The 13,043-nt window shown below is 36.9% G+C and overlaps 1 protein-coding gene across 1 annotated transcript in view; it reads left to right on the top strand.

Moving 5' to 3' along the window:
- THSD7A (thrombospondin type 1 domain containing 7A) overlaps positions 1–13,043 on the top strand; it is a 169,434-nt gene that overhangs the window by 112,795 nt on the left and 43,596 nt on the right. The window contains exons 10-12 of the mRNA XM_088533515.1: positions 866–981; positions 3,024–3,156; positions 5,604–5,707. Coding sequence (XP_088389641.1) covers positions 866–981; positions 3,024–3,156; positions 5,604–5,707 — 353 coding nt within the window. The remainder of the gene's footprint in view (positions 1–865; positions 982–3,023; positions 3,157–5,603; positions 5,708–13,043) is intronic.

Below are 13,043 nucleotides of genomic sequence, written 5' to 3'. Positions count from 1 at the left end.
TGTAAAATTGTCTCTCGTCTCTGTGGTCCAAGATCTGCAGCCGCCAATGGGAGGAAAAACTGATAATAATTGTGCTTTTCTGCAATGAGACAAAAGCTCCAAAATGCACAAGTGATGTTTTCCTTACCTCTTTATTTAAATTCTCTTAAAGATTTGCATCTGCAAAAGCTTTTTTTTTTTTTTTTTTTTTAAACAACCAACAACCAGTATTGCAGCTTTGAGAGTTTCATTTGTAGTGAGAACATGGCAACATGGAATGATGAAAATGGCCTGCACTAATGAGTCCCATAAGTGGCAGTCCTATAAGCCTTTCTTCTATAATAATAAAGTCTCCTTTTAAAGCAAGCAAAGTTTTCTGTCCCTGCTGACAGTCTTTCATAAGCTTATTGATCTGGTCATTTAAAACCTTTTTCTGATTTCTGTCATCATTGTGACCAGCTTCATGTGACCTATTTGTTCTTGTGACCTATTTGTTCTTGTGTTAGCAGTCCTGCATAGTTTAAATATCCCTCCCTCCAGAGTTTATGGTAAATTTACAAAGAGCTAGAAATATGTTTTGCTGAGATAAACTAGAGAACCTTTCTTTGCAATCTCTTGGAAGTACAAAAATGAAACAAAAAAGGCAGAGGTTTGAATGGTGAAAGAGGACATATGGCTGCTTTGTATTAAATGCCCAGGTTTAGAAGACACTGGGTTTGGGCTTGCTTCTGCCATATATCAGTTTTTATTTCTGAACTGAATCCTGGCGAACTGTGGGCAGCTAGCACTCCTATCAAGGGCCTGCAGGCATTCAGTCTCTCTCATGATTCCCTGCTTCACTGCAGAATGATTGTTTATTTGATATTTTTTCTTCTTCCATTTGCAGATGTCCAGAAAGTCTTCGACCAGAAACAGTGAGGCCGTGTCTGCTTCCTTGTAGGAAAGACTGTATCGTCACTCCTTTTAGTGACTGGACATTGTGTCCAGCTTCGTGTCAAGAGGGTAAATTAATCTATTATAGTGTAGTGGATGCATTTAAAGAAAAAAAAAATTAGTCTGGCATGTTCGTACATATTTGTACCAGGATATATATATCTCCTGACAGAACTATTTCACTTTTCCTGCTCTAGTTTATCCTACCTCAAAGAAAGTGAATGCTAATAAAAATCAACAGAGTTTCAGCTGATGTTAATAGTCACACTTTAAAAACAGTGCAGGTATTTCTTGAATTTTTATGACACTGAAATCACACATAAAGCTGAAGTGTTGGCTGACTGATTACTGCCTTTCTGCCTTAGCCCTTTTTCTCTTTTAAGTTTAACAGGACGCATTTTTCTAATATGTACTACTGTAGACATAGTCAACAACGTAATTCCATGTCCATGTGTAATTCCACAGAGTGTTAATACCTGTGTGAGAGGGACATGGTGACTACTCACAGCTACATATTGTCAGGGTGTTAGATACTCTTACATCAAATATACACATTTCAAATGTCACAGTCAAGTCTTTATGCTTTGTAGAGGTCAGAAGCATAAACTCATTTTTACAGTAATTCTTATTAGAGCTTAACATTCTTGCAGATAAAGTAGGGTTAACCTGATTAAATTTATAAACCTTGCAAATGAACAATATTTAGGACTGCTGAAACCAAATCTATGAAATACTTGTTCACTTAAATACTACACTATCTTGGAGCAATATTAACAGTTCTTTCAGACACAGTTTTGTTGGGACAGATTTTTTGGACAGAAGTGCCGCTCTCTTCTGCTCTCAATTTTGCATGTTTGTGAATATTGACTACAAATTAGAGTAGGTTTTGCTATAAAATAATAAATGTATAGACTGTTACAACCATGTTGCCTATTCTGTGAGTCCAGTGGTGTTTTTGTACTTCACACACAAGCTTCATTTCATGGTCATCACTCATATATGCTGGTAAGCCAGGCAGCAGCTTCTCTAGGTCTTGCCTGTCCTGCCAGCTCCGAGCTGCTCCAGTCACTGCTTTCCTCGCTGACGCAGGGTCCCATATGAGCTGAAGAGTGGCCAGGTGGTGGAGATCCATTGCCATAATTTTCTCACTGCCTGCTCCTAATTACAATTGTTTGGATAAAGTCCAGCACGTTTCTGTGTTCAGACAAGCAGCAGCTGCTGTAATAACCCACCCAAGTTTGATAGCAGCTAGTTAGCCAAATATCTGCCTTAGAACTCTCTGCTAAAAGAAAAAAAAAGAAAGAAAAGAAAGGAAATCCAATATATTTATATAGTTCCACTTGTGTGTTATGTCTTGCTATGAAAATGAATGTAAATTTGCGAGTTTGTTCTTATTTTTCTGCCTGGAGCTCTGAAGAGGGCTGGAATCAAAATTCCTACAGCAACCATTTGGTGTTAATCATTAATAATGAATAACTATAATAATTGGAAACAATGAGCTGTAAATTAATCTAGGAGTAGGGAAATAATAAAACTTCACATTTAAATGTGGAATATGCTCTTTAGGAACATTTCTTGTGCATCTAGATACGGTTATGTTGTCCCAGGTGGGAAATGAGGGAGTAGAGAATAGGATTAAAGTGAAGCCTGGATAAAACAAGGAGTATCAGTTAAATTTGCTATACTCCTGGCTGTGGAGATAAGCAAAAGACAATTAGATTTTCTGATTAAGTCATTTAGTCAATGGAAAAAATGTGAAATATAATCATTTCTTTCCTTTAATTTCTATTTTGTATGTTAATGATTAATACAAAATTACCCTATGAAACAGCAGAGTATAGCATCAAACTCATTTATTTTTTGTTTATCTGAACTGTGTATTTGTTTGTATGGCCTTGCAACTGTTGCTTTCTGTTTAGTTCTGCTTCTTGGACTTTCGCTGAGATTAATTTGTTTTATTGTATTTATTAAGTTTAATTTTCTGCTTATGGACAAAACAGTACGTCTGTTTTATAGGAATTGACTCATGTACCTGTTGTGTTAAATCTTTCTTTTCCCCTACTGTCATTGTGTAAAACAGCAAGATAAATAAGCTCTTCTGCTCTTTGCAGGAGATGTTGCTGTAAAGAAGCAGTCCCGTCATCGGGTCATAATCCAGCTCCCTGCCAACGGAGGCCGGGAGTGCCCGGATGCTTTATTTGAGGAAAAGGAATGTGAAACTCCTCCTGTCTGCCATAGCTACAGGTAGTGTTAATCCACCAGAGCCAACTTATCTATGTTTTTTGAACCTTCAGGAGTGCTTATGTTGAATTTCACTTGTTAAGAAAATGTATAAATAGGGATACATAGCTAACTCAAGATTTCAGTGCAATTACGTAGGCTAATTGGGCCTATGGTGTATCAAGCTCACTGTGAAAGCTTTTTCTTTTCTTTAAAATGGGTATCTAGTAGCTTGTTTTGTTGCAGTTCTTTGTCAGGAACATTGCAGCTGCTAGGAACTGTCTTTCAGAGTAAATCTTTCCTAGCAACTATTCTGAAATTCTATGTGATTAAAAACATTTATTTTAACTTATCCAAATGGCTGAAATGAAGCCTCATCTGTTAAGCAGAATTGTGTTCTGCTGCCACACAGGAAGACTCTCTCCTCCATACATCATCCCAGAGTCAGCTCCCTACTGAATAGGTCAACAAAGAGACTTTGGTACAATAGGGGATAGGGATACCTAATTGGTGCCAGAAATTTCTGTGGACTTTTCCAGCAGGTCAGGATCTCCAGATCAACTTGATAAGACAATTTTCAGGCAGTTTTGCAGTATCTGTTGTTGCAGGCTGTGCAGTATCTGTGTAGACTTTGTCTGAAAGTCTAGACATACAGCAATACATCTGGCCATTGAGAGAGAAAAAGTTTAGATAGTTCTGTTGAGGTTTGTTCAATTCACTTGGCAAATAAATTCTTTATTAAGTTTTGTTTAGAAGAAAAAGAAATATCTTTGAATTGGAAGCCAATGTTCCATTTCTTCAGTGACTAAATAAGAATACTTGCTAATTCCCATAAAACTACTCTCTATTGCATGGATTTTAATAGGACCTAATTTTATTTTAGCTAAAAGAAATTGGCTAAATCCAAATTGTATCCAGCTGAAAGGTATAAAAGGATGGGAACACAATAATGTGAAGCTACCAAAATGAGTATTCTGAACATCCAGGAATGCAGCTTGAAAAATTGTTCTGATCAATATTGAGTCAGAATTTCCACTTTTTATATTCTAGCTGAACCTCATCTATTTAGTACCTTTATGAACAAATATTACTTGACAAATGTTACTAATATTACCACTCTGTAACATACTGAATAGAATTAACAAGAGTAGCTAGTGAGTAGTAGATAATTTAAAATTCTTAATGTGAGCTGATAATAACATATTTTCTCTATATTCCCATTAGCATTTTTCTGACCTACACACATGCTATGACAGATGGACTCACACACTCAGCTTTGCTCATTCCTTAGTTTAGATATTCAATAGCAAAGGCCAGGTTTGCAATGAAACTTGGGCTGCAAAGCTGCAAGGTGTTAGCCATCACCTTAAGCATGAGAGCAGCAGACGATTTGAATTGTGAATGCAGTTTTGTTTCTCCCCCACTCTAAATAATTCAAACCACTGTGCATTATTTCAGAACTGTTGCAATAACCAGTCTTCCCTGAATTTGTTACATTTAAGTCTGAGGTATATTGCTGCACTACGACGGAAGTTTGTGAAAGTTTCATAAAAAAATAAGAATGTTCAGGAGAGGGGGAAAAAAAGACAACTTGGGGAAAAGTGGGGAAGGAGAAATATATACACAAACACCAGTGTGTGACACTGTTTACTGCCAAAAGTAGCTCCCAGGACTGTAGGAACCAGAACTCAATGCTGGAGTTCCATCTCGATATTGTATTTGGCCAGCTTCAACACATCTTTCTCTACTGGTAAAGGGAAGGAAATAAAAGTAAATAAATAAATAAGGGAGAAAGAAAGGAAAGTAAAAAGGTGATGAGATTCATCAGGGCTTGACTGGCATTTTAAACTCATCCTTAATTAATGATGAGTTTTTATGCCTTGCTATATGCATTTTTTAACATATTCTGTTGAGCATGCTTATATCCATAGCAAAGGGTTTCTTCTATTGAATTCATATTAAATTCATATTAGTTGTGTATTATTATATGTACTATTCTTTTTTTTGAAATTTGTCTCACATTTTGTATAAATATCTGTTAATGCTTTGTATTAATGTGGCTAGATATGCTTTCTGTGTAGCCTAATTTTGACTGATCAAATTCTGATTATATTCTTTGCTTTGTGTAAAAAGCAAATGATACACACACACGCACACAACTCTCCTATTGCAGTTTGTATTCACTGTATATTTGTTAAATGTCATCAATGCACTACTGTAATGCACCTCTCCACTCCTCTTTCCTTCTCCCTGCTCTCAGTGCTGTGATCATAAAAGATAGAAAAAATTTTACAGGGCAAAGGAAAATGTTCATAGTGTTGGGAACCCTTTGTTATGGATTTTCTGTACCCAATTCATAGTAATAAATAGTATCTTGCAGGTGATTAGTATTATCTAGCATTTGTGCTGCCTCAGGTTTGATATTTTGATATTGTTGATATTTTTCCAATTAATTCCTCCCCTCCTTTCAGATGGAAGACCCACAAATGGCGCAGGTGCCAGCTGGTGCCGTGGTATGTGCGCCAGGACAGTCCAGGAGCACAAGAGACATGTGGACCAGGGTTACAAGCAAGAGGTTTGATCCTTTCTTTTCTTTTGATCTTTTACTCTTCAGAAGTCTGTAGGTGTGTGGTGTGGGAAATCTGTGAGAAATACCTAAAACTTTAGTCATTATGACTAAGCACTAATTTTACTTAATTTCATGGATATCAACAAAAGTACTGTCTGCTCATATAGTAGGGAGCATCCCAACCAGTATTCAGCTGAATGAACAACATTCAAATGTTTCTTTATTAAATAACAGTTTTCATTTATATCTACATATTGATGGCACACTAGAGACTACATTCATGGTATTGCTTGTTCAACTTATTTACCATCCATGTCTGAAGCAAATTTGCAGACATGTTTGTGAAAAGCATGCTTTCAGATGTTAACGTTCTTAACAAAGAAGAAGGAAAGGAAAAAAAAAAGTGTATCACTTTATGTTCTATGACTTGTCATCACCACATCCTTAAATAATTTCAGCTGGAAGGAAGCTCTGGAGGTAACATGGCCCAACCACTCACTGAGAGAACGGCCAGTTTTAAAGTTAGGCGCAACCCAAGCTGGTGGCTCAGATTCTTTCCAGATTCTTTCATTAGGTGACTGTAGGGATTGCTAAGATCCCAGTGTGGGGTTATTCACCTGGGATGGGCAGGACTCCTAGTTATCATCAGTAGACCTACCTAAGGTTTCTAGCAGCCCATCTTTCCAGCCCTGCCATACTGACTGCTCTCCTCAGCTTGGGGATGTCCACAAACCTGCTGAGGGTGCTTTCTCTATAGGTTTTTATAGATGTTAAACAGAATTGACTCTGGAATTAATCACTGAGATACAACACTTAATGGTCGGACATCAAACCAGTGACCCTTTGAGCCCAGTGATCCAGACTTCTTGTCACCAATTTCCATTTAATAACAAATAAATCAGCCAAATACCATCTCCTGTCTTCACAGAGAATTTCAGGAGTTCAAAAGAACTGCATATGTGTGAGTCTGTTATGTAGGGCAGGGAGATCTTTTTAGCTGTTTTAAATAAATCCAGTATGAAAATAATTACAATTCTTACTGTGTTACAGTAATTGAATTGCTTTGAACTACTAGTCAACCCTGAATTTCAGGAGGGTTTTTCACATTTTCTGAGTGCAAACTCCAATCCATTGTAACAATATTAACTCAGCAGATTGCAAAAGTCCTGACCAAGGACATTGCTAACTGCAAAAGTGAAATGTTCTGGTCATTAACTTCCTTGCAGGATTAAAGTAGGTTATGCTATTCTTTTTAAAAAAGTCATAGGGTAAATCTTAAGCTAGTAACTTCTGTCACTTACTCAGAAGGTGTTAAAGGAGATCAATTTAAAGCTTACCACAAAATGTAACCTGAAGGTCTTGCCCAATAATACAAAAGACTTCTGACTGTGGTAGTTCATACAATGGTCTGTTCCGAATGCAGTGTATTTCTAGCAGCCCAGGAGCATACATTCAGATTACACACTGAGAAAATAAGATTTCTGTCTTTCATGGTAGGAGTTAAGGAATAGTACAAAATGTGGTACTTGCATTCTAGAACCTAAATCTATCGCCTTTGCCTCAAAGTCAGTTAACAGAAATAGACTGCTAATGGTAGCATGAAAAAAAAAGTACCATTATTGTATGTTGTTTTTACATACAATATGTTGTTAGTGTATGTTGTGATGTTTTAGAGGTTTTCCTGTAACTGCAATCACACCCAGTGATTGGGCACATCACACACACACATGGAGTAACGCATGGTAGAGTTTCCCTCTGGTATTATGCACCAGCTCCTAGAGTTTGATAATGCAAAGGATCAGGCGCTGAAGCAGGAGCCTTCTTCCTACACACAGATGCAGTGGAAGTTGGTGGAACTCTCCTGTAGGACACGGCTGAGCAGTAGGATGAGCTGTCCTTAGTTAAGAACCCCAGAAAGAGCTAGGCCTGAACAAATCAGGTGGGTTTTGTGGAATTCTGTAAATGATACCAACTGTTAGTGTCAGGGGAGTTTCTTGTTTGCTCTCTCTTTATAACAACTCTATTTAGTTATAATTTTTATTTTAAAACTCGCAGACAATGTAGTCTCTTCGGGCCTCAGTCCAGGAATATAAATGGGAGTCTTGTCTAGCCTCATCAAGTGAAAAGAGTTATAGGCATATAAGCCTGAGCTTTTTTGGCCCAATATTTTTCTCACTGATATAACTGATAAAAGTTCAGATCACATATATAATAATATATTATTGTATAGTAATATATGTATTACTGATACAATGATGGCTGAATAATAATAGCTGACACAGTTAGCTGAAGGGTTTTATTTTGTGCTCAGTAACCACTGAACTGATATTCTGTAAGGGCTAAAATAAAAGCTAGTTCAATATTCTTTATCTTGAGAAAAATTAAATAATTTCTGGTCTCTTGAACACCTACACAATGAATTTTACTTAGAAATAGATTTTGAATTTTTTCACAAAAGTAACTTTCAATTTGGAAAATATGTCCGTACAATTGTGTAAGATATGGGTTTAAATTTTACTCAGTTTTTAACCTCAAAACTTGCCTTTTGAACACAGATAGTTTGTTTTGGTTAGTTTTATATCAGTTCTCTCCTGCATAGAGCATTAAGTTACTCCTTTTATCCTCCTACATTTCTTTTTTTGAAGATAGCCATGAAGATAGTAATGAATTTTTAGTGGTGCCCGTCATTTTTTCTTTTGTCCCCTGCACAAAGTTTGACTTTATGCAAGATTGCCGCTGAAAGGCAGCTGGCCCTGCAAGCACCTAGCCCTGTACGAGACAGTACTAGAAAGACTTCATCAGTTTTTGAAATGAGACTCTGGCAGAGATTTCGACTCTCTCCCTGCAGATTCTGTAATCTGTGGAGGCCTCCTGCATTTTTAGCTTTTTGTAAATAAAGTTTCTACAGACTATGGAAAACTTCACATGATAATATGTTGTTAGAAGTTCTGTGCTATATGATCATTTATTAAAGACTGCTTTTTTGATGTAGATGCAAGAAAAAGGCAAAACTACTACTCTGCAAGGACTTCTAATTGTATTCATCGCAAAGTCAGGAAATGCTAAACCTTGAGAAATGAAACTCTTTTGGTTTAATATTTTGATACTACATTTATGATGTGATACTTGGATACAAATATTTTGAATAGCATATTTAAGCATTTGCTGGCAATCATTCTGTACAAATGCTTACCATATTGTGAAAATGTACAAATAGCAGCACTTCAGTCAAAAAAAGAGTTCTCTGATATTTCTTGATCCTCATGAATACAGAAATCACAGTCATTCATCTATTGGCAGTAGCTTACCTTTGGTGATGAGGTAAAGCTATAATCTTATAGAAGTAATTTCAGCACTCTCCTTTATTGGTGGATTGTCCTTTTATTTTGTATTGATATTCAGCAGAGCAGGTAATTGCATTCTTGTATTTGGGAACAGTTCTCAGTTCTTCTTTTTCAGTGCTAGGAGATGTTGCCAGTGCTATTAAATTATCCTATTTCTGATGTGACTGCCTACACACAAACACTATAACACATAGTATAGCACCAAATGTGTTAAATGTGAAGGAATGTGTGCTGGAGAACAGGCACATCTGAATAGACAATAATTAGCAGTTTATTCTGAACGAAATGTTCTCTACTGTTTATGCTTTAGTTAGGTAGAGGTAATTACTTTGTTAGGAAAAACTAGAAGTTAGAAGTCATTAAAAATGGCGGTTAACATGTTTGATCATAACAGCCTATGACAGCCTACAGCATATGCATGCCTTGCTTTATATCACTACCTTACTATTCACATTTCCATTCTTCAGCTTTTTTATCACATTGCTCTTGCTTGACGGACAAGATACTCGGGTGAATCATAAAATTGAGAACTGTGATTCATTCTTAAAGACAGCTCTGTCTCTAGCTGTCCTGCATACTGAGGGTTTTGATGCAAGTGTCAGTTTAAATGAACACGTCACAATTTGAGAACATGGGTCAAAGCAAGGGCAAAAAAAAAAAATGGTGGGTATTTCTTGGTTATCAAGCATTTTTTAAGCATTTTTAAAGATAGATGTTCCTTATTCTTGCTAGTGATGAACAGCTATTTACAGCTAAACCAGAGCAGAATAACAGAGCGTTTAACATCTAAGGAGCAAATTCATTGTTGTAGTCATAGTTATTGCGGTGAATCTTCATTGTGAAAGAAGATTTGCTACTGTATCCCTGGTAAAAGGCCTCTTAGCAGTAGGTGAGCAGAGCAAGAATGTATTCTATAACTTACAGTAACTTAAAACTTCTATCTTTCTGTTGTTTAAAACCCCTTATAAAGAGTAATATATCTACATCAGTGAGAAGTTTGAAACTTGTGTTTGATCCTACCTAACAAGAAATGGAAAGAATAGCCATTGTTAATTAGCAAGACTAAATTAGCCAGATATCTTGATGAGTAACGGAAGAGTCACCTGAAACCCAGGGGGCAAAGGCATGGAGGACTGGCAAATACAAAAATAGAAAAACTGGAACAATAAAAAAGGGCAAATTCTTGATAAAACCAGGCTACCAGTATTTAATGAAAGTGGTGTGGACTATAAACCTAGGCAAAATTAGAAGTTAGAAATGGCTGTTTACATGGAGATGGACCATTTTCAGCTAGGGTATCTGCTCAGCAATGCAAAGTCTTTCTAGTTCTTTAGGCTGATGTGTATCACCACAAAGGTAACTTCAAAAGGTCTGGTCTGTGAGATAGGTTAATATATAAAGCTTGAAACTGTGAACAGTTTAAGCAGGTGTACCTTCTGCTGACCGCCTGCCTTAAAACATCTGTGACGAGTAAACTTCAGGTTCTGTAAATTCTGAATAAAGTTGTAAATACATTTCAGAAACATTTTGAAGTGCACATAAAAGCCTAGGAAATGTGCTTGCATATTAAAAGTAAGACTTGTTGGACTGAATCCCAATTCTTGTCAAGAGGACATGTCACAGATGCAAAGACGTAGTGCCCAAACTGCAGTAGTCTGCTCACGTCATGACATCTGTGGATGGATTGATGCACAGGGAAGCACTGTCCCAGCGACTCCAAAGAGATATACAAAAGGATATGCTGCCTGCAGTCCTTGACACCATAAATCTGCCTCAGAGTTTTGTGAGAGGGACAAGATGAAACTGTGAACAGTGCCAGTATCCTATAGTAGAGGAGGTAGGTTATTTATAAAAATTTAAGCAGAAGCTTAAGTAACTTGCCTGCTAAAGGAAGTAGCTCTGAAAAGCTGCGCTTGATGTAGCTGGAAATTCGCTGCTGTTAAAGGTCTTCTGGTCCTGAGCACTCTCACTGCGCTTGGCTCTTGGTGGTGTATGAAGAGAAAATGAGCTCGGGGAATTAGAGGACATGTCCTGGGATCATTGTGAGTTCCAAGGGGGTCTTGCAGGGATGCAATGGAGCAGCTCGAAAGCAGCAGCAGCGAGGAAGGCAACCCAGGCTTTCCTCTCACTATTGCTGGTGCCGAACAGCAACTGGACAGCATATCTGTCCTGGGGATGCTTTTGGTCCTTGGCAGCTTCATGGAAACCATGAGAAAGAAGACTCCTTCATGAAGAAGGAGTGCTGCATGAAGGAACCATAAGCTACTATTTTAATGTAGTTAACCCTGCTAGCAGAGTGCCCAACTATCCGCTTCGTGTTTTGGTCACTGCAAAAGACAACAGGCAGCTCCTAGCTTTATAGTAAAGTAAGAATTTGGACAACAGTACTCAAAAGCAAATGATTAGGCTAAGAAATGGAATTCTTGTTGACAAAAAGACAAAATCTCCAGAGAACCTTTCACAGTGATGATATGATAGTATTCTCTTTGGCACATTAGAACCTCTCAGCTTGGCATTTTTAGGAAGTGGTTGGTACATGCTCCTTGACATACTTAGTGAAAGAAATATTTCATCATGCAGTTGTCCAGTCTGCATGACCTACTCAGGCAGCTAGAGACGTCAATGAAGCCGCAGCCTGGGCGACATCGATGTTAAGGGTAAGAAAAGTCAGAGTCCTGGATTAATTCTGATCTTTCCACAAATGAACTAGAATTTTGCTGCTGTAGAAATACTTAACAAATGAAAAAATAGTAACACAATGTGTTGTAAAACAAAGGATTTTGGAGCACTTTTTTTGCAAAGTACTGTAATTTTTAGTTGTTGGGGTCACTGAATCTCACATCACTTTGAAATGCTGGTGATGGGATTGATGGGAACAACACTGGCAAGATTTATATATATAGGCATGCACATAAAAAAAAGCTTGTTCAAATATAGTCTCACTATTTCATTAAGCCAACAACAAAATATATTAGCCTGTGGTCCCCTATGGTTTAGTTCAAGCAATGCTATCAGATAATACTTTAATTACATCAAAGTCCCTTGTCTAGAAAATTTAGACTGCCATTTATTTCACATTGTCCTTTGGGGAGATACTAATTGTTAAATACAACAACAATTTCATAAGTGGACTATTTTTGTGTTAAATTTGATTTTTCTGTTAGTTGTATTCTTAGCTTTATATTTTCGCTTAACTGTGATTTTTACTTGTGCTTAACTTGCTAATAGAAGAATAGAAGAACATTCTTTCCACTTACTCCTCGTGTCTACTATAAATATAACGTGGCTGTATAGGTAAATTAATCAGTCTGGGACTGCATGGCTTTATATCAGTGGAAGACATTGCTACTTATAGTGAGTTAACCATTGATCTCAGCTGACTTTTACAGAATGTAATTAGGGAACCATGGATTTAATCAGAGACACCAGAGAAGGGTTTGCCCAAATGAGATTGTGTGTGGCAAAAGTAAGCAATGTTCTTAACACCTCCATTAACCATAAAGGCATTACAGAGGTGGAAAAAATATGCATTAATGGTATATATACAGTTGTAAAAAAACCCTGCTTTAAATCATGGAAAAGCAATCACTTTTCTAGTGTTCACAAGGATGTAAACACTCAAATAGATATCTGAATCTATAGAAAAGTAGTTGTAGAGGAAAAGATGGAGTCAATCATTCAGACCTTGCCAAGCAGGAGTATTATGAATAGTTATGGAAAGGTAGTGTGAAAATTAAGATTCATGAATTGTTTTGGTATGCCAAGCTGTCCTTTAATAAGTGCTGTAATTAAGGTGAAATATTTAGGTCTCAAGAATGCCATTTTTTCCTACTTTGATTGCTACAGTACAACTCACAGTTAATCTGGGGAAAAATAAAGTGTTATTCATCTCAAGGGGAGCGTCTCACTTGATGTAAATTACATGCACTGTTATAATTCTGATAAAAAAATATGACAGCTTGAATACCTGCTCACAGAGTAATGTTTAATAACCAAGA

The sequence above is a fragment of the Tinamus guttatus genome, unplaced genomic scaffold, assembly GCF_059628265.1.
Source record: "Tinamus guttatus ecotype Peru unplaced genomic scaffold, ASM5962826v1 Tinamus_guttatus_pri_ptg000503l, whole genome shotgun sequence".
In the NCBI taxonomy this organism is placed as follows: domain Eukaryota; kingdom Metazoa; phylum Chordata; class Aves; order Tinamiformes; family Tinamidae; genus Tinamus; species Tinamus guttatus.
Note: the sequence above shows the minus strand (reverse complement) of the source record. Positions and strands in the feature narration are given on the sequence as shown.